Here is a 26574-nt window from a genome sequence, read left to right as displayed (position 1 = left end):
CACGTGCAGACAGCAACTGAAGCAAGGAAGGTCTCCCTCACCCTGGTCATATAAACAGGTGCAGAGGAACCTCAGCCTCCAACTTATTTCCCAATACCACTGCATTCTTATTATTTTGTCAGTGCAGACAAAGCTCCTTGGCTCCTGACAACACTTGCTCTAAGCCTTCCCGTGTGGTACACTTCTCTTTGGTTAGAGCAAATAAGCTGTCATGTGTTTTATCATCCCCTCAGGTGACTCCTATCAAATGATGTCTCAATTCCCACCTCCCTTTGAACTTACCTTTATGACTGCTTCTTTTTCCCCCCTTAGACATGATAGAGCTTTCTGTATAAAACTGTTTGCAGTCTAAAATAGTTCCACAACTTTCCACTTTCTTCTAAGACCAAGAAAAGAGTATTTGAGAAAAATACCAGTCACATCCCCGACCTCAAAATAAGCACAAACACCCAGCATTGCAAGGGTTGTTAGGTTTCGGGGGGCGTATAAAGAAGGATCAAAATGTAGAGCCTGACCTCAAGGGACCCCTGTGATCTAGCAGAAGCGATTGAAAAACAGTAGTAGTAAGCAGAATAGGAAGTGCCAAATGACGAATTCCCAGAGGAGAGGGAATGGATGGCCCATTACCCCAAGGAAAGGAAAATGATGACAGATGAGGACACAGGGAGATCGGGGGAAGGAGTGGGTCTTGGGTGTGGTCTCTAAAAGGTGGGAGGATCCTGACCCAAGGAGGTGGGGAAGGGCAGGGAGAGCACCATGGGGAAGAAGGAATGGAGGGCCAGAATCCAGGAAAGCACTAGGTAGGAAAGGAAAATGCTATTTCAGGTCCATTCATCAGTTTGGAGACGTTTTGTACAGAATGAGGGATAGGGTTTTTTTTTTTTTTTTTTTTTTTTAAAGTGGAAAATACTCTGCAATGTTTAGCAATACATATTTTCAAGAAAGAGAAAAGTAAAAAGTAGAGGGCTTTTTATAGATTACCGAACAACTTGATGACATTTGAATTTGATGATTAAGTAAGAGGCTGGGCATGGCAGCGCATACCTATAATCCCAGTGTCTCAGGAGGCTGAGACAAGAGGATCTCAAGTTTGAGGTTGGCCTCAGCAATTTAATGAGACTTTGTCTCAAAGTAAAATATAAAAAGGGCTGGGGATGTAGCTCAGGGGTAAAGTTCCCCTGGGTTCAATCCCCAGTGCTAATATAATAATAATGAAATGCATTTAAACCCATTTCTTAATAATTATGAAGCTAAAAACTCTTAAGACTAGATAAGTATATACTATTCAAAGGCAGCAATGTGAAGTGAACAGAAGGGATCACTTTTTTCAGCATGTTAAGCAAGTTTCCCTCAGGGACACGCCTTTTACTTAAACCACTGAACTAGTTACAACTCAAACACTTTCCAAAAGCTGAATCTTTTCTCTGATATGTGGATGCTAACCCTCACAATAAAGGGGGCGGGAACAGAAGTTCAGTGGATTAGACATGGAAAATAAAGGGAAAGGAGAGGAGATAAGAATAGGAAAGACAGTGGAATGAATATGACATAACTTTTAAATGTATATATATGAATATGCCATAGCGGATCTTACCATTGTGTCTATCAACAAGACTGGGGTTCTAATTAGAATAAGATATATTCCATTCCTATATCATTATATCATAATGGATTCTACTGTCATATACAACTAAAAAGAACCAAAAAAATTTTTTTAAAAAAACTCTTTCCAACTATCTTTTCTCAAGGTCAAGTTTTAAATACTAGTACCTATAGGGGTAGAACACACATTAAATGATATTAAGCAAGGATTCTTAATAGCAGAGTCATTTCAGTGATTTCCAAGCACCAGTAGCCATTAACCACACTGGTTTCAAGGAGGACTAAATCTGTTTAAGAAATGAACACAATTATAGATGGGTACTAAGGTACCTTAGAATCTTTCTGTCCTGAGGTCCAAACAGAAACTCACTACATAAATGGTACTTTCAAACACAATTTCTATGAATTGGAAATCTCTTCTATTTCTCCTTAAAGCAAGGGTTAAGTTCAAAAAAATATTCAGAAAACATCCTATGCCATTAACCAATCTCATATGGTGAGTCTTAAAACAGGAATAAGCCCCTGGTCACTATTTCTTTGTTTGCCCAATGCCAAGAGGTTTTCCCCATACAACACAAAACTGGATGACACGACCCCAGGCCAGACTTCCTTAGGGCTTACCATATACCACATGCTTGGCCACTTGGGATCATTGAAATAGGTAGACTGGGCACGGCTGAGGTCATAGTCCCTCTTTGTTCGTTTTTTCACGACTTGTTGTTGAATCCACTCCACCTGCCAAGAAGAAGGGCATTTGGTGAGTTCAGGTAACCTTGCAGTTAGCAAAACAGAAGTGACAGGCATTTCTTGTCTACAGTCAATGATGTCAAGGTCACAGGCTTCATCATGACAACTAGATTCCTGCGTCCAAGAGCACAACAATTCCCCACAACCCCAGCTCTTATTCATTTTTAATGCAAGCAGGCATTTTAGTCTTTTATAGACAGATCATTTAAAAATCTCAAAAAGAAGCCAGATGTCTAACTTTTTCAGAAAGCACATTACTCACAATGAAATGACAGTTAACTTTTTTTTTTTTTTTTTTGGTACTGGGGATTGAATTCAGGGGCACTTAGCCACTGAGCCCCATCCCCAGCCCCATTTTTTTATTTTATTTATAGGCAGGATCTCACTGAGTTGCTTACTGCCTCACCATTGCTGAAGCTGGATTTCAACTCAAAATCCTCCTGCCTCAGCCTCCCGAGTTCCTGAGATTATAGGTATGTGCCTGTTTAACTTTTTAAAGGTATTTTTCCATTATTAACTTTATACTGAGTTGGAAAATTTTTTCTATAAAGGTTCAAATACTAAATATTCTACGCTTTGCAGGTTATATGGTCTCTAATGCCACAGTAGTACTGTAGATAAGACACAAATGAATTGGACTGTGTTCTAGTGAAATTTTATGTACAAAACCAGGTTGAACTTATACTATATAAGTATAGGTCACATGTCTCTGACTTATACTGACATCAAATTTTTAAATTTGAGATCATACATAAAATTTTAAATATATCCTGGGCAGGAATGGGTAGAAAATATGGAATGAATTTAACAAAATCATGGGGTGTGCATATATAAATGTACCAAAAGGAATTTCATGTATATATGATATATATGACCTTTGTGTATTTATAAAGAATCAATCAGAAATAAATAAATAAATGAGCGAAATGAAGATCAGTAAAGTACAGGAAAGAGAATATGGGGAGGAAGGAGAAGACAGGCAAAGTAGGGGAATGGGAGATTGGAATCAAATTCCATGCATATATGCTTTTCTCAAAATGAACCCAAATACTATGTATAACTATGATGCTCTTGAGAAAAAAAAAAAAAAGTCCTGGAACCAAATGCCCCAAGATCACACATTTAAAAAACAAAAAAACAGCCTTCAGTAACACAGTGTGGTAGAAAATCACTATTTGGGGAATTAGAAAACCAAACCCGAGTCTTAACTCTAGCAGAAACACGATATCCTGAATGATAAGCTCCTAGCCAGCTCTAAAATTCAAACCTGCTACATTTGAGAAAAGTCTTAATATTTAGCCATAACTTTTGTTTAAGTAAATTAACAGGGAAATGTATTTAATACGGAATATGTAATCTAATTATAGGGGTATATATTCGGGAGTATATTTAAAAACAAGCCCTCATTATGACAATACAAGAGTAAGCACCACATAGATTCAAAGGAACACCTCAGATGCAGTATAAGCCCTGGTGGAATTCCTCAATTTGTTATTAAATGTTCCTTTGTATTATCTCTTCTACTGATAGCTGACTTAGTCACAGTGCTCTAAATATTCTATTCAACCATTTATCCTTGTCTCCACAAGGAATTCAAAACTGAGGGAGAGGAGGCTTTGTAATCAACAGCTGTAATTCCACATTCATCCATCCAGGAAAGATTTCAAAACATCTCTTGATTGGAAGGATTGCTCAATGTTATGGTCTCAATATAACGTATTCCCCAAAAGGTCATGTGTGAAACAATGTAAGAAAGTTCAGAGATTAAATGATTAGATTATGAGACTTGGAACCTAGTTAGGGGATTAATCCATTTGATGGACTCATCATTTGAAAGGATTACTGTAGAGGGTGGTAATTCCAGGTAGGTAGGGTGTGGCTGGAGGAAGTAGGTCACTGGGGGCATGCTGCCCTCCCCCTCTCCCTCCCCTTCCCCACTCCCTTGAGTGGATCAGCCTTCCTCTGAAGTTCCCTTCCACCATAATGGCTGCCTTGGAGCCAGCTGCCTATGGACTGAATTCTCTGAAATGGTGATAAAAAAATAAATCCTTCCTGCTTTAAGTTGTTTTTGTCAGATGTTTTGGTTATAGCAACACAAAGCTGACTAATATGCTAGAGAAGAAGAATTACTAAGGTATCCTTATTGTGTTTTTTTTTTTTAAGTGTTTTATTTTTATGCACTAGTTTAGTTAACAACATGTCAGGAAGTTCTTTTTATGGGGTGTGGGGGGCTAGTTGCTGTCAGCCTTTAAGGCAAAAATAAATAAGAGAAACTACAAGAAGACAAAACTAGATTAATAGATTGAAAGATTTCACTGCATAAACGTTAAAAAACAAAACATGTGTATGTGAAAGAAACATCCTGGGCAAAAGTCAAAAAAGTGAAGAAAATATTTGTACTGAAAGGGTAAAGTTTTTAAACTACAAAGCCTAACTTAAAATGTAAAGGATAAGATTAAGATTTGTTTCAAGTTCTGTGAAGTTTTTAAAGTTCTGTTAAGTTGCAATTTCCTGAAGTGAAATTAAGTTCTGTTTTCCTGGAACCTGCAATTCATGTAGAAGCTAAAAACAACCCCCTCCCAGAAATCGTGCAGTCCAGCACGGACACACTTCAGGGCCCAGACCAATCAGTTTGAATGTGTACCACGCTGTAGGAATGACCAATCACCCCCGCCTGACCTGTTCCCTCCAATGGATGTGCTAATCATGTCTCAGAGTTGTTGTTCAATTTTCCCGTGCCTCATGATGATTTGTTCTGATGTATGCAAAGCCCCTGCCCTCCTCAAAAAGTGTACTTAAGCACTGCTTAACCTCGGCTCTGGGCTCTGGGCTGCTCTCCCTACTTGAGTGAGCACGGAACCCTAGCGCGCTGGATTGGATCCTCAATAAACCCCTTTTGCTATTGCATGAGTTGGTCACTTGATGGTCTCTTCCTCCGACGTTCGCCGGACCCTTACAGTACCATAAAAGGCGTACGTTCTTAATATGTAAAAATTACTCATAAATTAATAAGGAAAGCAGTTTACTTCTGAACCTAATTGTCGGGAAACTTTTTCCCTGTCTCATGAACAATTAAAAAAACATCTTTTTTTTTTTTTTTTTTTGAGGTGATTGGTGGTGCTGGCAGTTGAACCCAGGGCCTTGTACACGCTGGGTAAGCACTCTACTAGTGAGCTACATCTCTTAAACAGTTTTGATCTTTAGATTTCTCTGTGAAAGAGTCTCTTATAATTCAGTGACTCTCAACATTGACACCTAGGAGTTCTGAAAAAATACTGATATGCCAGGGGCAGTGGTGCATGTCTTCAATCCTAGCAGCTAGGGAGGCTGAGGCAGGAGGGTTGCAAGTTCAAAGCCAGCCTCAGCAAGTTAGGCTCTAAGCAGTTTAGCAAGACCCTGTCACAATATAAAATATAAAAAGGACTGGGGATGTGCCTCAGTGGTTAAGCACCCCTAGGTTCCATCCCCATTTAAGGTATCCTTCTTAAAGCACAGCAGCAAGTAGGAGAATTCATGTACATAATCTATTTCCAGGAAACATTCTTAACCTCTTCATTTCAAACAATCTTTCTATAAAATGCATTTCATTCATTCATTTAATAAGCATTACTTGCCAGGCACAGTACTGGGAATATAAAAATGAGTAAGAATTGCCTTTTCCTTTGAGGGAATTGCATTTGACCAGGGAAATTTAGCAAGTATTTCACCTTTTCCATTTCATAAAACCATAATTATTTCCATAAATGACATCTGACATAGACCCTATTACTGCATTACTTAAACCATTTATGACAAGTTCAACTGTGCAACTTATATTTGCAACCCTTATATTATGGTCTGTAAGTCTCCTCCTGATAAGGTTGAGCCAATTCACAGTTGCATTTGGGTAAAAGATGTCTGCAGATCTGTCTGGATATATTTTCAAAACTAATGTTATATTAGCAATGACCTTTTCCAATGGAGCCTTCATAAATTCCACACTGCCAATCTATATGTGTCCACAAACCAGAAAGTATCAAGCCTCCCCTAGTGTGGATTCAGTAAAGGAACACTTAGAAATCATGACAGTGTATACTGGGGTGGGGGTATATAATTGCTTCTAGACTGACACTGTAAGTATGCACTTCTCCCCCAGCTCATACACAAATAGACAAATGGGATAAGTATGAGAAAACCCAGTGATAGCCATTTTCCTAGACAAACTATAGGTACTAAAATAGAACAAACTATCTTACCAAAGAGCATCTCTTCTGTAATTTTACCAAACAAAAATGCTTAGTTACAGGGTTTAGTGGCTAGAAGGTGACACAGCAACTTGGCATCTGGATTTGACTGCAAGTCACTCTGTCTGATCACAGGGCTGTAGTACTCCAAAAAAAGTCCAGTGGCTTTTTTTCTTTTTGTTTTTCCTTTTATTTTTTTTTTTTTAAGAGTCAAATACCATGTATTTTTGTCTTGGTGCTTTATGGGTATGTCTACAGCTGTATATTTTTTGGAGAACGGGAAAATTACCTCTTGGATCAGAAGGTTTCTATGACTGGAAAGACCATATTTATATTTTAAACTATTATCCATATGTCTATCTTTGAGCTCTTTAAGCAAAACTCAGAGGTAATGCATTATACAGATTTTATTTCTTGCCAAGAACTTTGTTGCAAAGAAAAGACCTTTAAAATTCATTTCCATACAACTATGGTCAGCCCAGGAGAAGGAACAATCATGTACTTTCCTTCACTGGTTTAACTTCTAGAAGTTCCATTTCTCACACGTTAAGAAACTACAGTCTACCCAGACTGTGAAAACACAGGACTTCTGAAATCACATCTCTCCTCCATTAATTTCAACATGCGCATGCTAAGAGGTTTTAAAGACATGCCTATGTTATTCCCGCAGCACTCCCCCCACCTCCCAGGTCCAAGTGGACACTGAGGATATACTGCTCAGGATTCTTTCTCTAAGAATGGCCTCTCCAATTTGACAAGCAAAACACATTAATTCATAATTGTGGGAAGCCTGCCCCCTCAATCTGAGCTGAACTTGTGTTTCATTATTTTAGAATTTACCAACTTGGTAATATTATACATGGGGCAGGTAATCTATGAGCAACAGGAGAAAAACAAGATGTTAACAAATGAATATATGTTTCCCAATATAAATCGGAAACAAATTATGGCATCACCTAAAAAAACATCATATACTGAGGAGGAGAAAATCAGTTCTTTAAATATTAAGATATATTGAAGTTAATGATTAAAATTTACTGGCAGCAAGTGTGTGTGTGTGTGTGTGTGTGTGTGTGTGTGTATGTATATGGAATAAAATGGACTTAAAACATATATGAAGATAGTATGTAATAATGGTGATACCCTCAAACAGTGAGGAAAAACAAATCACTAAATAAAGTGTGGTGTTAGAACAACCAATGGGGGAAAAATAAAGTTGAAACAAATCTCACATCTCAATCAGGACCCATTACATAGGGATCAAAGATGTAAATATAGAAAGCTAACAAATAAAAACATAAAAATACCATAAGAAATAGGGGAGATTTTCTAAAATAATGTTAAAACTGGAATAGGTTTGTTTATGTAAGCATAATATAAATTTAAAAGGTTTTTAAGAAAAATTGACAAGTTTACACAGAAAAGAATGTATTTGCATAGCCAAAACTCAAAAGTATGTTAAAAGACATACAGAAAAGTTTACAGCTCCTACCAAGAACAAAAGTCCATCCACTTAAATACCAAAAAGAAAAAAAAATCTATAATCAATAAGAGAACAAATCAACAAGAAAACAGAAAAAGTTTAGAAGTACAAAAATTTCAGGAAAGGTAAATCAAGTTAAAAATGTGCCCAATATCTTACATGTTTCTATAGTCTAAATGGTCTATGTTCCCCTCCAAAGGTGATAGTTTGGGGAGGTAGTAGACCTTTAAGAGTTGGACCTAGTGGGAAGTCCATTGAGGGTATTCTCTGGAAACAGACCACAGGACCCCATTCTCTCTCTGCAATTCCTGTTTGAATTTTCCACTTTCTCCTACATGTGCTCCTGCCCTCATATGCCATCATCTGCCACTCGCACCAGAGGGCAAACCGATAAGCCCCAAAGATCTTGGACTTCGAACCTCTAAAGCTATGTACTAAATAAACCTCCCTTCCTTTGTAAATAGTCTGTGCTAGATATTTTGTTATAGTGACAAAAAGCTGACTAATATATGTATTAAAACAAAAGCAAACTACCAAACCAAGATGCCACTTTTCACCTTTCAGGTAGAAACAAACTAAAAGGTTGATAACATACTACTAGTGATAGCACTGAAAAACTGTCATGCTCACATAATGGTGAGGAGACTATAAATCTGTACAACTCTGTGGAAAATAACTGGATAATACCTATGAAAACAATAAAGGAGATAATTTCGACTTTTATGAGTTTATCCTGCATATTTATTTGCACTATACAAAGTCATTTATGGAAGCACTGCTAGTTCGAAACTTAAAAACTGAAAATAACCTAAATATATAGAGACAGAAATTAATTAAATAAACAATGACACATAAAATAGTTCATCATGTATTAATAATGGAGTCGGAATTTGGGGAACTCTGTTACCTTAGGTTTCACATCCTATGTGATCCTATATGATATCTGTGAGCCTCTTTTTTCTGTAAAACAAGAGGAGATTGACTAAATATACCCTCCAGTTTCTTTTCGCTAGCTTTGAAATTTTGCCTACATAGTCCTATTCTCTGGTTTGACTGGGAACAAAAAGTTTATTCAAAGCCATAGAGAGATGAGGTTGATGTTCCAGCTCATGCACGACCTGAAATCATTCTGTGAAGATGTAAGATTTAGTGTTTAGAAAGGAGACAAGTGGATTATATTACCACTTAGTGATCTGAATGAAGCAGTTGCCAGGAAACAAAATAGTTTCTGCATTTTCTATCTTTTTTATTATCTTTGACATTAGGAAAATGATCATGAAAATATTTCTTCTCTGTTTTCTTCTCTGATTTTGAAAACAAAATAGAGCTGTCTCGATTAGAAGAAAAGAAATATATGAGTTCAGTGCACAGTGGAAATTTTTGTGCCATGGAAAAGAAGGACTGATGAAGACATTTTATTAATGACACGCAGCTCCTAAGCCCTAAAATCAGAAGGCAACATATCCCAGACATTCTCTAAAACTCTGGTAAACAGAGTTAACCAGTGAAAAAAAATTTTTTTTTAATTTTCTAGGGAAAGTATATGTTTAAACATTCAATTTTTCTCCAACTAGTAACTTGTAACTAATAAGTTACTAAATATTGACATTATGTTGTCAGCCTTTTTAAAGAAAAAAATAGCTACTTATGAACAAAATAACACATTATGTTTTATTTGATGGGACACTTGATTTGCTTGGAACAGACATTTTGAACCTATTTAATAACTGCAAACACCACGGGTTGATATTATAGAACACATCTGGTCAAGAACACAGGGAATCATATAATTTTTGAAAGGTCATTTAGAAGGAAGTTGTGAAATAAATACTGCATGTACACTTGGAACATTGTTATGGAAGACAATATAGGCCAAACTGAAAAACTCAACTCTACCATAAAGTTTTATATTTAGTAGGCCTTCTCTGAGAGCCAAAGTTTAAAAATGTGTTATCAATTTAGTCTTGCGATATGTAAATGGAAAAACTCAAAGCATTACTGTTATTACATTATAGTCAACTTCAGAGAATTAAGATCACACTTCTCCCCTTAAACAACTATTATTTACACACTTCTGAAAGTTTATTTTTCAGTTTTTGCCTGGTTGGTGTTTTGTTGTTTTGTTTTTCCACTTCTAAAATGATGCGCAAAATGGAAAAATAGTTAAATAGAATTAATGCAGGAAAATGTTTTCCCCATCCCCTTTTTGTTTGTGTTTACTCCAAAAATATTTATTAGCTGGCTACTATGTGGCAGGTATTGTTCAGGCTGCTAAAAAATGCCAGTGGAAAACAAACAATTCCCTGCCCTAAGTAACACAGTTTCCATTCTAGTGGAAATCAGAGCATAAACATATAAATAAATAAATAAAATATTATATAATAAACTTTCAGAGTGATAAATAATACCAAAAGTAAGTAATGTGAATAGGTAGAGAGTGATCATGGAGGAGGAGACTCTTAGGTAAGGCAATCAAAATCTTTTATAGTAAGGAACTTGTTAAATAAAGATTTCAAAGAAAATGTCATAAGCACTGTGGCTAGCTAATACAAAAGATCTAAAATGATTGTGTATCTGTGTATTTTTGTCTGTAGCTGATCTGTGAGCCACAGGCCCCTATAGCAATCGCCCAGGTGTACTGACATTGCACTTCGCCCTCTAGTGGATAAAGAAAAAGTCCATAGAGATGTCATGGAAGCCCACTTTTAGCCATCATCAACCAGTTCTGTACTCCTGAGTACCTGGAATATAATCTAGAAAGGGTCACACATTCAGAATGAATATGTCCCCACAATTGTTCCAACTCCTCAAATGACAGAGACAGATTCAGCTGAAAGAGGAATGAAGCAAGGCCTTCTAAAACATAAGGTCCAAGGGACCCCTTTGACCAATGGTAGAGGTGGTACTCTTGTGATACGAATCAGGGTAAAAGGGTTTAGGCTTTGGTACACATCTCATCCTTTCAATTATGCAATAAAAATCATAGGTTCCATGAATGTCATCTAAAAAGCAGAGAAATAAAATGATCACTAGGATAGAGAGGGTCCCAAGCATGAGACATTCCAACATAAGGCATAAAATGCAATTCAGTCTATCGGCAGGTATAGAAGACATAGTTCCTGAATCCTTTGATCTTGGATTTCAGCACCTCTGAAACACTATGAAAAAGGGAAATAATACCCTCATTGAACTAATCTTACAAAACCATAAACATTAAATTAGGTTTTGTACCCATCATTAGATGAATCTTACAAAACAGTATAGGCTTTTAAAAGCAAAGTAGTTATTTCTGGCACTATATCTAAAATATCCAGTGTTTGTTCTTTATATATGCCGTAACAGCACAATACTCTTTGTATCTAGAGGAGTCTAGTTGGGCTAGTCTACACCACAGATGGGCAGTGCACAGCCCAAAGTCTTGGGAGACTACCCCAACCACTAGCTAGCTTGGCCACTTTCAGAAAGTCCCATAAAAACTCTTGGTAGTTTATATCTACATTTGTAAAATGGCATTATCATTAAGGGGGTGAGGTCAAATGTGCTATACAAATGCACTATACAAAGGCTCGTATAGTATTTAGTGCTCTGTATTTTATTTGATTACTTCTCTACTTCCTTTATGAGAAAGAAACCAGATTTTAGTATTCATAGTACCAGAAGCAATGGTTGGCAATAGGCCCTCAATAAGTAGGTATAGATGAATGTATGTTTTTACATTATATTAATCCATTTGCTTGGTATCCATGTCTGTTTAGTTTTTAAAATAATCATAATAGGACATTTTAATTAGGAAGGGGTACGTAAAATAGGAGTCAGAAGTCTAGGCTCAGTGCTACAAATTATAATAGGATATTTTGTATTTCCATAACAGAGAGTAGCACAAGAATGTTTATATTACTAGCAATGAACAACATGTAAAATTACTAATAAAAGATATGTTTTTCCACATATGATTCCATGTTTTTAATATATCATCGACCCTCTACCATGTTTGACCCCTGCTTGAAACCTACTCCTAGGCAGATTTTTGTTGTTTGAGATAGTCATTTCCTCAACCTTACCACCCTAAATTTCAGAAGTAATGAAAAATAGTGTCTACAATTAAAATGAATAAAAACAGGTAAAAGTAAAGTGGGGGTTGATACGGGCCAAGAACGAGAAATATTCCTGTAGACACTGACAGTCATGTTATAAAGTAAAGGGGCAAAGGGCTGAATAATGGCAATCTTGTGATGCTTCCTTCAAGACGAATGGAAGACATGGCCAGCATTGGAGTAGTCAATGGCTGTCTACAATCAAAGCACACAGTAGAAGAAATATTAATTTAAAATCAATTACCAAAGAGCAAGGAAATGACGGGAAATCAACTTTTAAAGCTAAACGGAAAGAGGTGTCAGACTGAGAAGAAAAAATTTGGACATATTTCATTAACACTTGAATATTAAATATTTTAAGCCTTGAATTTTAATATTGTAATATTAAATATTAATATTTAATAAAATATATTAATATTATAATATAACAATATAAATTTTTAATAAAATATTAAATATTTTAAAACATTTCAGACTTTGTCTCTGCTGGCCACTAGTAACAATACCCATAAGCAGTTTTCTCCCAATTTGCAAGGAAGATTTTTTTTTTTAATCTTTCTAGGAAAGATAATTTCAAAAGAATTCCAGTTAATTTTCTTATTAATCTTGTCACTTCCTAAACTTCCTTCAAATCTACTGAAAGCAGGTCATTTATTTTATGTTTGTCTCAAGTATGTTTGTCTTTGGGGAAAGTTTAATTTGTCCTTTGGAGAAAAAAATACCTCCTTTATTCCTACTCATGACAAGATGCTTTTCAGTGGGTTAAGAGAGAGGAGGCGAGGAGGAGAAGCAGGAGGTGGGGGGAGACGAAGGAGAAGGAGGAAGAGGAGGAGGAGAGAAAAGAAGAGGAATGAAAGAAGGAAGAGATGTGAGCACATGCCAGAACCTGAAGCAAGTCTGGGGTATTAACAGAAAAAGCTAGTGATGTAAACTCATTAAATACTTGTGGAATGGCAAGATTATATCCAGAGATTCTTCCATTTTCTATCTTGCATTTCAGGGTTTTTTAAATTTTAAACCTCAGGACAGTTAATTTAAGAAATGAGAACAAATTTGAAAACAATTTTGATTGCACAGTATTTAAAGGAAATGGAATTCTAAAGTACCTAAAACTAATTCTACTGTCTGAGTGCCACCTGGGGTTAAGTTCACAAGTTTGATTAAATGCAATCTCTTAATGCAGGGACTCCTTCAGCTCCACTCTGGAATGAAGATTATCACTGCTTTAGACACAGTGGCATGACTTCATTCTACATGTATTTGTGTCTTTTGAAATAATCATCCTCTAAGCAATTTGAAAGGTAAGGCAAAGTAACTAATAAAATCCATTCAACACTTGAAGTAAATATAAGTTACATCTTATTCTGCCCTTACCATGTTAGAAGTTGTAGAAAGATGCAAGAACAACAATTTTACCCTAACACAAAGCATTGTTTTTTGGTTCTCTTTGACCAATCCTGCAACTCTGTGCATAAATCATTCAAGATATTCCCAGATCTGTATTTGTAAAAATTGGATGCCCTCAAGTTGTATATCAAGAGAATACAAAGAGGAGCATTATTTGGTACAGAGTGGAGAAACTGTTCCATTCAGCTGAGATTAATATAAAAAGAGGCAAAATGTTGGCACAGGAAAGAGCAGTTATTCTCATTATTTCTCCAAGCAGAGAACAGGGTGATCTGTTAAATATCGAAAAGTATGTCAGCATTTCGCAACAACATACCTCCTAATTCCGTAGACATAAACGATGATCGTGAGAGTTACATTCATGAGAGAAACACTCTTCACCTGTGAATAATTCAACTCCACTGCACATATTGTCTTATTTTCCTAGCTATTTAAACACAACTGGCAATAGCTTTTGTTTCTAAATTCTATGGAACTTACTGCTATAATTTTGATCACAGTAGAAAAATTGAAGGGGGATGGTTTGAGCATGTCCATTCAGAACAGCATAACTTCACTTTTTAATTTTGTCCACTATTTCTTTTCATGAGAGACATTCTCAATACACTTGGTAGCTTCAGTTTTTTAAATCTTTCTAGTATCTTTAAATCTTGTCATTGTCAGGATTGAAAATCTTGGAAATCAAGAAACTACCCATTGTTATATTATTGGCAAGCTCTTGCTCAATGAATCCAATGGGGCTGCATTAAAGCCAATTTTTTTTTTTCCTGCTGCAATAAGATAAATATGCAACTTTTAGGGGGATGTATAAAACCAGCACAAGTGCTCCAGGTTCCCATGAAGCCAATCCTCATTTTTAAACCTTAAAATGTGCTCAAAATCCATAAACAAACAAGTAGTCTTAAGTCACTGAAGAGGAATAGATGGAAAGGAAAACTGATGGGGACCCAATTAGCAAAAAGAAAGAGACAGACCAGCCTTGGGGAAGGTGTCTGATGCCAGTGTCCCCTGTACTTTTCTTCATGAACTCTAACCTTCTATTGGCAGGGAGAGCAGGGCTGTTTTGTAACCAAAAATACTGGGATTGCGGCAGCTCTTAAACACTATCATCACTCTTTGAAATATTTAGCAAACAGCTACTTTGGTCAAGGGTGGGGGAGAAGCATGCCTTTCAGTTTCAGGGAAAAGTACTGTCCAAAATCTTGGGCAAACGGGAAAGGGGTTGGCATATTTTTCCCCTAAATCCAGTTGCCTGAGGCAAACCCAATGTTTTCTCAATTGGAGTGCTACTCCTTCACCTCAGAAACCGCGGTTGAGGTGGTGCTTGACAAAACTTGCAGGGCAGAGAGCATGAAACTGCACACACACGGGCTTGATCAATGAGTGCGCCTGCTCCAGCTCCCGCCAGCCCCGCGGGAGGGCCAGCAGTGCCCCAGCTCCCAGCTTCCTGGAGGTCTCCAAGTGTGTTGCAAAGTGCCAAGTCACTTCACTGGGCCTGCCGCTCCCTGAATGTGTAATCCATACCCACCACAGTCAATTACAGGAGCCCCGGGGGCTGCGGCTCCAGGAAAGAGAGAGAAAACACATTTTCATCACTGTCATCGAACCTGACACTTTCTCAGTCTGAAGACCCAGAAGCTGCAACATTTCCACCATCAAACCTCTTTCCTTCATGCTGTGTGTTTTGGATGGCTTACCCTGGAGTCTGTTGTGTCAATGTTCATAAAAATGCGGTGTGTTTACTATACCCCTGGGGAATCGGGGGTGTCACCAATTAATTCTCTCCATCCCCACCCCACGCCCAGAGCGTTCCACCCTGGCATATTCTGAGCCTCAGCACTAGACTGAGAGCTGGCTTTGACCATAGTTCCCAGCAACCCTACTGAGCCTTGGCGACCATGGACCTTGGACCATAGAAATTCTAGCACCTGCTGGGCACGCTCCACAGACACTTTCTTTGGTATTATATTTAGTAGTTCAGAATGAGACTGAAGGAAATCAGAGGATGAAAACTAAGACTACAGGATAGAGGGCATCTGAGGATTATGCCCAGATCACCTGGCCATCCAGGAAGCCAGGGTCGCTTCTGTGAGTTTCACCAGCCCCCCCCCCTGCACCCCACCTCCTGGCAAAGGCAGCCATGGTGAGGCTTGCCCAGAGCAGGCAACTCATAAGGTTTTAGAGAATTTGTGGTGTCATTAACTACTCTTTCAGAAAAAGAATAATTAGTAATCCAGTCATTTTCAGCCCCTATACATGTAAGGGAAAGGGTTTAAAAAAAAAAAAAAAAAAAAAACACAAAAAAAAGTACAAGATTTCCCCCAGACTCTGGAAAAGGGAGAAAATTAAAATACTTCTACCTATTCCTTCCTTAACACCATCAAACTCTCAGACAAAAGAATCATCCTGTTACCAGAGGGGAAACTGAGGCGCAGCGGAATTAAGGAGCTTGATCAGATCACACAAGGGAAGGAATCTGAAACAAGAAGTCTGAAAAAGTCAACCCATGCCCAGGTTATTTTCTACAGCCCACACTGGCTCCTTTCTGAAATATCTTTCCACTAATAGCGTGGGTGAGGGGAACATCTTCTTTCTCTCCCTTTAGTCACTGTAATATTTCTGTGCCTGGAGATTAGTTAGAGCTGATGAAACACTCCACTGGAAACTCTACGGGCAAAAGATGAGAGAAGGAAGAAGAAAATGGGGCACAAAAGGACATACAGAGGGGCTTTTATATCCATGCTTGCAACTTTGGGGGATCCTCAGCTGCTCAACTGGAAGCATTTTTAAATGGCTCATAAGACTCATTTAGTCTGCAAATGACAGAAGAGTTGTCTGATGAGTGGAGAATAAAAACTTGAAACAGGCAAAAGAATTGTTAGGCACAGCCTTGGCAGCGATGACAGAAATCCTTTTTCCCTCAAGGGCACCTTCTGAGTTGTAATTTAAGAGCACTCTTAAAGTTCAAGGCCTGAAAATTTTCCAAATTAAAAACCAAAATAAAACAAAAAACTAGTAACTAAAACCTTTGGTTTCCCAGCTGCTCTGAACTAGACTGAATTGACAAGATGAGGCAAAGATAGACCTGATGGTTGCTGAATAAGGGTTGGATTCCAGAATCCAAGGAACCTGTTGTTGAGAATTCTTGTTCATCCACAGCAGGGTGACCGCGTGCCTGATGCTTAACCTCTGTTTGTAAAATGGGCAAGATAACAGAAATCTGAAGACTGAATGAGCGGGTTCACACCAATCCTTAGCACAGTTCCGGGCACAGCAGTACCTACTTTGCCACCACATGATGAGTTGGTGTGCCAATGTATGCCCATGAAGAAGTTTACTTCTTTTACTAGGCCAAGAGCTGCAGGTCTGAGTTCAGACTCAGTTGACCAAAGTGTGACAATGAAGGTAAAAATTTTATAGAGATACTAAAATTCAGGAGGTCTATGCTATCCAGCCTGGTCCTTCTTGGCTTTCAATTCTCCTAGGTAGGAGCTGAGCAACAGAGCCAGGTTAGTGATTTGACCCCAGGAAGGGGTCCTCTAAGGCAGATGATTGGGGTCAAGCAGCAAGACTCTTCTGAACCACCTTGTTTCCACCCTCCTAGGTAGGCCATCTCTTGAAGGAAATGTCCTGCTTCAAACAAGAGAAGACAGCCTCAAAGCTTCTGAGATCCAATGTGCTTAGAAAAATTCTGTTTTTAGGCCTGTTTTTTGTCTAGCACAAGGACAATTTGAATTAACCTCTGAGAATGGGCCTCCAGATCAAGAAAAATAAAAATTATAGCTATATTATGTTTTTCTTTTTTTTTTTCTCTCTTTCTTTTTTCTTTTGATTCTGGGGATTGAACCCAGGGGCACTTAACCACTGAGCCACACTACTAGCCTTTTTAAATATTTTACTTAGAGATAGGGTCTCACTGAGTTGCTCAGGGCCTCACTAAATTGCTGAGGCTGGCTTTGAACTCAGAATCCTCCAGCCTCAGACTCTGGCACCACTGGGATTACAGGCGTGTGCCATCACACCCGGCTCATTGTTTGTTTTTGGAAAATAAACTTTTCAACAATTTTTTTCTTGTGGAGTAACTAGCAGTGGCCCTAGGATGAAGACCAGAACCAAGGAAAGCTGCGCTGATGCAGAACTCCTGAGGGCAGGCCGTGATGCTCCCCCACTGAACCGGATTCCTAGGTTTTCTGCAGAGCAAATCCAGTGAACACAAACACCCTGGAGCTTAGAGCCATAATTAGAAAAACAAGTAGGCTACACACATACTGATGTCTACAATAAAGTAAATAAGTACTGGTAGTCTGTGAGATGGATCAGATCTGACCCTTTTAGACATGTCCACAGCCATCACCCTAACTTAGACCTTCATTTTTTTCTGTTTTGGTATCTTGACAAATGAAACCCCTAATAATCCTCTGACTTCTGTAAAGTTTGAACCTCATTTATTTCATCTTCCAAGCTTCTGCCAGAGGGCCCCCATATATAAATTCTTTGATCCTAGCACACGCTTAGTGACGAAGCCTTTCCTTCTAAGGTGCTTTCAGACCACCCTCAGCTATTCTCTGCTACGACCATTATTAAAAGCATTTTAACTATTGACTTGTCAGGCTTCTTCATGAAGCATATGCCCCTAGAAGGAAGAGGTGTCTGTGTCCTCGGCATTTGGTAAATTGTTGAGCTGACAACAGATGTCCAATATGTATTTGCTGAGTCAATCAATTTACCTGTTCATATATGAAGAATAGAACAGGACCCTCTGAAATCTAAGAATGGCATTCAAAGCCTTGCATCAGCTGGCCTAGCTCCTGGGACGGGTCTTTCACAACACTTGTTTGATACAGTTGTTTCTTACTAAGCTTTCAAATCAATTTGATTCAATACACATTTATTTAGCACCTACTAGGTGCCAGACACTGCTAGTCACTGGTGTTGTGACAGTGAATCTACCAACATACCTCTGACTTCTTGGGTCAAGGAAAACAATTTAGTTAATTGTTGGCATTAACTAAAAGGCTGGTCCTTCCCTGGAGGTGCTAATGGCTCAGTAAGGGAGTTACAATAATATATTAAAGGGCATATCTTAGCAACAGAGGACTGCCCTTCATTCTTTCTTGCTCTATAATGTTTTATGAGGCAACCTTTTAAAAGTTTCAGCATGCTCTTATCACTACAATGTATTGTTCAAAGTTGGTTAACAATACAGAAAATTAGAACCCAACCCTTATCTAAAGGACTGTTCAGGAAAGCTGTACATCCAAAGTGCATCAACAGCTGTTGATGTAGGCTCTCAAAAGAAAAAAAAAAAAAAAGTCACCCTGTATTTGCAGTAAGAAGCAGAAGAAAATGGATTAGCTCTTTACCCTTGGAGACTTTATTTACTAAGGCTCCATGTGACCCAAGCTAAAAGGATCAAAAGCCATGCAGAGGCAGAACTAATGTTCCTTTGTGTTGAAGATTTAACTTGCAGTGATGAATGGTTTTCATAATACAGGTCGTGGTAGAAACAGAACTAGATGGTTTTAGATTTAATTCTAGGAAGCAACACATACTATGTGACCCTGCCAAAGTGACTGGACCTACCTGATTACTTGTTTCCTTATTTCATTGTGAGCAAAAGTGCAGGGCACATAATAGGTGTTTGATAGAAAACAGCTCTTTTCCAGTGTCACCACCATTCTTGCCACAAAATTGTCACATTTGGATGCTCCTTGATTTACAATGGGATTACGTCCCAATAAACCTATCTTAAATTGAAATATCATAAAAGAAAATGCATTTAATATGCACTGTTTTGGTTTGGATGTGAGGTGTCACCGGAAAGCTCACATGTAAGGCAATGCAAGAAAGTTTAGAGGAGAAATGATTGGGTTATAACCTTAGCCTAATTAGTGAATCAATCCCTAATGGGATTAAGTGAAGTGGTAGGGTGTGGTTGGTGGGGGGGGAGGGGGCGGGGAACTGGGGCATGGCTTGGTGTTTATATTTATCTGGAAAGTGGAGTTTCTCTTTCTGCTTCCTGATCTCATGTAAGCTGCTTCTCTCTGCCACATACTCCACCATGATGCTCAGTCTCACCTCAAGCCCCAAGGAATGGAGCTAGCCTTCCATGGACTAAGACCTCTGAAACTGTGAGCCTTAAATAAACTTTTCTCCCCTTAACAGTTGTTCTGATCCTTTAGTCACAGCAGAGAAAAGGCTAATATCCACACAACCTCCTGAAGATTCTAGCTCAACATCACAGTATGGGGTATCCGTAGCTTCCCCTGGTGATTATGCAGGTGACTGGGAGCTGTGGCTCATTGATGCCCAGCACAGAGAAAGAGCAATACTGCATATTGCTAGATCCGGAAGAGATCAAAATTAAAAATTATAAGTATGGTTCCTACTGAATGTGTATCACTATTGCACCATTGTAAATTCAAAAACCTTATAAAAGGAACCATTGTAAGTCAGGTACCATGGATATGTTGATTGACAGGGCAAGGGACACACTTGGAGTTAAAACAAGGGTAAATTCACCTGCAATTAATTAAATTTACTAAAATCTGTAAAACCACTAAGTGTATGTTCACCTCTATAGCAAAAAGAAAGATATTTTTCAAGAGCACATCCCCATGAGGTTAGAATGGTGAGTTGACCTCTCCTAGGCAATGTATCCAATAAATAAATAATCTATTTGTAAGTAGGTCTTTAAAAGTCATTATTGGGAAACACTATAGGTGACAACGATGAAGTCATTTTGCACTCCAGCACACTCTTCAGAATATAATTAATTCGTGAGAGTTTTTGTCTCCCAATTGCCATTGTAAGAAATCTCTGATACAATCTATGAAGATTGCCTTTTGGAAGGGCTTCTGGAGAGATGGCTCTTTTCTCTGACATACCTACAGGGAGACTCAAGGGCTTTAGGCCAAGAGAGGCCAACACAGCAGCAACGCAGGGTAAACACCCTGATGGCAGGATCCTTAATTCTATATTTGTACATCTTACAGTATCTTTCCTTCCATCTCTTCCACCTGTCTCTAATGTGCCCTCGATAGCTCATATGCTGGAGTCCACTTCTGATTCCAAACCACATAACTGCTAGTGACCAGTGGTCCTCAGGTAGCAGCTGCAGAGTTTGGGATATCATTCTTTCCAAGCATTTTCTCTCTCTCTCTCTCTCTCTCTCTCTCTCTCTCTCTCTCTCTCTCTCTCTCTCTTTTCTCTCTCTCTCTCTCTCTCTCTCTCTCACACACACACACACACACACACACACATTTGTTCTTTATATGTATACATGACAGTAGAGTGTATTTTAACATCTTTTACATATACGGAGTATAACTTATTCTAATTGGGATGCTATTCTTGTGGTTGTACATGATGGGTGGTTTCACTGGTGGTATTTTCATACATGTTCATAGGCAAGTTATGCATTCTCTTTTATTCTGGAATTGGCAACTGAAAAAATAAACAACTGGCTTTCTTTATTCATTAGTCTTCACTCCATAAACCTAAGAAAAGAGGAAATAACCTTACTTTAAAAAAATTCACTAATAAGCATGCATGATAGCTAATTTTATGTGTCAACTTGACTAGACTACACAGTGTCCAGATTAAACATGACCTCTGGGTTTAATTGTGAGGGTGTTTCTGGATAAGATTAGCATCCAGACTCATGGACTCAGGAAAGAGGATTTTCCTTTCCAAAGTGAGTTGGTACTATTCAATTTATTGATGACCAAAAAAGGCAAAAAGCAGAAGGAAGATTTCCTTCTTTCCCTGCCTGTCTGAGCTGGAATGTTGGGCTTCTACCCTCACACTGGAACTTACACCAGTGGCTTCCCTGGTTCTCAGACCATTTTAGTCTAACACTTACTGGTCTTGGAATGGAACTACACCATCAACTTTCCTGAGTCTCCAACTTGTAGAAGGCAGATCATAGAACTTCCTGGCTTCCACAACAGAGTGAGCCATTCCTTGCAATCTCTCTGTCTTTCTCCCAGCTTCCTCTGTTCACACACACACACACACACACACACACACACACACGGAGGGTGCCAATAGGAGATATCTATCTCCCATTGGTCTTGTTTCTCTGGACAACCATGGCTACCTGTTATCAACAAGTAACAATGGCCTGTGGTTTACCTCTATTGGCAGGCTCTTTTCTGCCATAGATTCTTTGCTTTGGAGAAAGAAATCTTAAAGATTCTTTAGATCAACTCCTTCGTCTAACAAATGAGAAACTTGAATCCAACCAGGCTTACAATGTGTTTGTGATAAGAAAGTCTATCCCTCTCAGGCCTGCCTTTGACCACTGTTCCCCCACCATTTTAGCCTAACACTTACTTGATGTTTGGCTTTTATAAGCAATTGAAACAATATAGATTAATAACCCCCACATGCCTGGGCAAGAGAGGAAAAAAAAATGGCTATTTAAAACAGACATTTGGCTTTCTAAATGTGACAATGAACTGTTAATTTGTCATATAGGCCCACAAGGAAATAGTTATTATACTTATATGGTAGATGTGCAGTGAGCACTTAATTAATATGTGAAATGGAAATGAACCATAAATTAATAATGGCCCTCATCAAACTGACATTCCACTGCTATTAGTCATGGATTGGCATTTGTAGGCTTTATTCCTTCAGCCACACATAAACACGTACACACCTAGTAACCACCACATATCCTGGACAAATATCCCAGGTGCAGAGTAGAGATTCCGAATTTTGTGAGGACAGGCAGCCTTTGGTGGGGTTGTGATAGCCATCCAATAAATCACCGCAATGTTGGCACGTGTTTTTCAACGGTGTTCTAAACCTAAGTTTTAAATCATTGCTTTTATCTCAAGATGTGTTTAAAATATTTGAGGAAAATGAGATAATGTCAGGAAGAGGGTTCTGAGAACACTCAGGAGTTCTCAAACACATTCACCAAATGATTTAGATATTCACTGTCTTGAGTAGGAAAAAGAAATCAGGAAAAACAAAAACACTGTAACATAAGGAATAATTAGAACCCTGACTTGTTTGTGTTCTGGTTAATCAACTTTAAGCCAGTTATGATCTGACCTACCGTAGTACTGAATTTTTATTTTCCTGGTATCCTGGCCAGTGCCATCCTAAATCCATGAGTGCAATTAAACATGCTATCTTGAGATGTTGTAACCAATGTCACTGGATTTACACAAAGAATCACAACAGGTCCCAGACATTCTACCTCAATAGTCTTTAATCCTCTCAGAAGGTTGGATGTTATTGGCATTTTCCAAAAAAAGAAACTGAAATTTACAAAAGCTAATAACCAAAATGTTCAAGGCTACTCATAAGAATGTGCAGAGATGGGCTGTAGACTCATTCTTGATGAAATACATGCTTTTCTCACTATAACATACACAATAATTGACTGGTTCTTTAACCAAAAGTAAAAATGAACTCAAACAAATGCTCTTACTAACCACCCCCAGTCCTCACCTGGCACAATGTCTACAAATCCTTAAGTTAGTTGACTAAGAACCACCAAGAAACTAAATGTTAAGATGTTCTATGTGGCAGACGCTGTCAACAAAATGATTCAGGTGAAGACACCTCTCTTTAAAATAAGAAACTTGGAAGAAGAAGAACTAAACATAAATCTTCTTAGACTTTTCACTGTAAATTGTTAGAATTGAAAATGTGAGAATAATTTTAGAGGAAAGTTGCGATTTCCGTGAGTCTGCCAAAGTCTGCTGCCCCAAAGAGCCAAGATTATGTTATTTTTTCCCCCGAGTGGTGTTTTAGTAGAGCCATTCTCACTCGATTGTGTCAGATAAAGACCCCCAAATGCTAACCTGTGAGCCATGGCCCAATGTGATCATATCTAACTTTGCTTTTATACAGTAATTAAAAAGAAGAAGAGGGGGTTAGAAATGATGGTGGAATGTGATGGACATCATTATCCAAAGTACATGTGTGAAGACACGAATTGGTGTGAATATACTTTGTATACAACCAGAGATATGAAAAATTTGTGCTCTATATGTGTAATATGATTTGTAATACATTCTGCTGTCATATATAAATAAAATAATTTATAAAAAAAACAAAGAAGAGAAAGAGGAATGAACACCATGTCAATAATAATAATAATAGCTAAAATTTATGGGGCAATTTTATCCTCATGAGAATCCTTATGCAAATGACATCATTATAGAAGAGAAAACTGGATTCAGAAAGGTTGCATTCTTTGCCCATGTTCCCACTGCTAGTTATTAGCAAAACAAGAATTCAGACAGGACCCGCCTCCAGAACCCCTGGGATTAATCATTACACACACTTTTCTTACAAAGCAAGACAGGACCAGCTCTGGATAAATGGAGAGGCCCATGCAGGACTCTGCTGCCACTCATCATTTTTGTTGGTCTCATTTCAATTTACATTAGCCAGTCAGGTGTAGTATCTTACCAGTTCCCTACACCCACTGACATGGCCACTCACTATAGATGAACCAAATCACGTGTGCTCACCACAAATGCTGGTTCTCGGTCCCCTTGTAAGTCTCTGCTGAGACCTGCAGGAGTAGAAGAATAGCATCTTCCCGGGCATATTGGGACACTTTTCAAGGTTGGCAGCACAGTGGAGGTAGGCCCACCCGAAGCACAATTAAAAACCTACTATACTTTCTGTTGTGCATAACCAGTTGTCAAAATGAAAGTGTTCTGATTCTTAAAGAAGAGTCACCTGTCACATTTCCAGCCCTCAACATCCAGCTGGCTCCAGGATGAAGAATCTGCCAACAGACTCTCGCCCCATGTGCTCACTGACTGCCTGGCCCCTGGCCCAGCTGATCTGCACTTCTGAGTTGCCAGGCCTGATCTCATGCCAAGAGCTTTCTCCACATCCTACTTTTGACCCAGTAGCTGAAGTTGTCTTTCTGAACTGGAGTTAAAGGAAGCAAAACAAACCCATTCTTCAGGACCTTCGTCAAACAAAGTTCTTTTCTTTACAGAAAACTTCTACGATGCTTCCCAGCACCCCCCTCATCCTTTGGGTGTCAGTTTAAACTTTATTCAGGCAGATTTTCTTGACACCCTCTGTACGCATGGCCTCTTGACCCCAATTACTCAAGTATCACCCCGCATAACCGCTTCCTACCTTATCACAACCTGAACTCATGCTGTTTATGTGTATCTGTTTATCTGCCATCCCATCACAAAAAGTCCATCCTGCCAAACCCCACACACAGGCAGTAACATTGCAAACTCCACAGCAACTTCCCACAGGGAGCACAGCACTAGAGACACTGCAGATAATCAATGTGTGAATCAACACTGTTCAGCAAAAGGAGAATGAGAGCCACATGTGTCATTTTAACTTTGCTAGTGACCACATTCAAGAAGAAAAATAAACCCAGGTGAGATAATTTACAGTAATATACTTCATTTAACCCAGTATATCAAAAATATTATCATATCAAGGGATCGCACTGAGTTGCTTGGCACCTCACTTTTGCTGAGGCTGGCTTTGAACTCACGATCCTCCTGCCTCATTCTCCGGAACTGCTGGGATTATAGGTGTGCACTACTGCACCTGGCTTGCAGTTAGATTTTATAAAACTGACAGTTCAATTAGGAGATTCATGTACCCAAGTGGCATCAAGTGTTCTTAAAGATTTTCTAATAACTCTGTTGTGTCAGGTTTAAAATTTAAAGTTGCTGACTGTAATCTCAGCAACTCATGAGGCTGAGCAGGAATATCCCAAGTTCAAGGCCAGCCCCAGCAACTTAGACCCTCAGCAACTTCGTGAGACCCTGTCCCAAATGAAAACCAAAAAGGGCTGAGGATGAAGCTTGGTGGTAAAGAACCTCCTGGATTCAATCCTCAGTACAAAAAAATAAATAAATAAATAAAATTAATTAAGTAAAATTAAAAATACAGTTCTTCAGATATGCTAGCTACATGCCATAAGCACAATGGCCACATTGTGGTTAGAAGCTCCAATACTTGATAGTCTGATTTGAACGATTAAAAGAGACAATGAATTTAGAATGAGATGAAAATATTGATTACTTGATCAGTTAGCTGTAAAGACAATGCTGGTGACCTCAACTGATTGAAAGGACTTAGATTCTTGGATTTTCGCTAGACCTTGAGTCACTTTGTTGCCAGTCAGTGGACTCTTGAATCATTTCCACATAGGAGGACAAGGATAAGGTATATAAGAGGCACTGGGTAAGGTTGAGAGGCCTGGATTTCAGGCTCAGCCCAGCCACAAGGTCTCAGTTCCTTTCAGCAGCCAAAGCAACTGGTGGAGTCAAGGGCCTTCTAAAAGCCATGTAGCTCTGTTGCTTGATTAGCAAGAAGCTCTTCTTACTTTTAGGCAGACGTTGTCTGATGCCAGTCCTTTGGCCTTTCACCATTTTCCACTTCTCATTTTAACTGATTGCATATTTATTCCAGTTTCCTTTATAAGACAATCAACAACCTGGTTCCTGGAAAGAGCTCATTCATCACTGATCAGGGTGACCAGATGTCCCCTTTGGACTCGGCATGAATACAGTTCAAGCCTGTTGAACCAGTGTCATCTGTACTCCTTTTCATTCTCAAAATTCTGGAAGATTATAATTTATGGTAGAACCTCTCAGGCAACTGAGCTCCTGGCAGGCACACAGGAAGCAGCTCTGAATGTTAATGAGCAGAGGATGGCAGGAGCCCCAAGGATGCCTGTTGCTCATGGAGGGCCTTCTCTTCCATAAATACAGTTTTAAGGAATAATAAATAAAAATAACTCTGTGATATATAAAAAGTGTAAACTGACTTATCTAACAACAACAATATTTAATTTCCAATCGTTGGCCATTTTAAATTCCCTTCTGCTTTTCCCTTGTTTTTCCTTATTTATGTCTTTTTACTCCTGATCTTAGTCTCTCTGTTTCCCTGAATATTAAAATTAGTTTTCTCTCTGCTAGTTTCTCTCAATGGCCTTGCTCCCTCCCCCCATTTCCTTTCAGGGATTAACTGCCCACAGAGCTTTGGCTTTCTCACT

The 26574-nt window shown here is 38.6% G+C and overlaps 1 protein-coding gene across 3 annotated transcripts in view; it reads right to left on the bottom strand.

Annotated features, from left to right (window-relative positions):
- Pcsk5 (proprotein convertase subtilisin/kexin type 5) overlaps positions 1 to 26574 on the bottom strand; it is a 429480-nt gene that overhangs the window by 335750 nt on the left and 67156 nt on the right. For all 3 annotated transcript variants that reach the window (XM_076846064.2, XM_076846065.2, XM_076846066.2), the window contains exon 3: positions 2224 to 2337. In XM_076846064.2, the coding sequence (XP_076702179.2) occupies positions 2224 to 2337 (114 nt within the window). The remainder of the gene's footprint in view (positions 1 to 2223; positions 2338 to 26574) is intronic.

This window comes from Callospermophilus lateralis, chromosome 2 (assembly GCF_048772815.1).
Source record: "Callospermophilus lateralis isolate mCalLat2 chromosome 2, mCalLat2.hap1, whole genome shotgun sequence".
NCBI lineage: Eukaryota > Metazoa > Chordata > Mammalia > Rodentia > Sciuridae > Callospermophilus > Callospermophilus lateralis.
The sequence above is the reverse complement of the archived record's forward strand: the minus strand, read 5'-3'. Positions and strand labels throughout refer to the sequence as shown.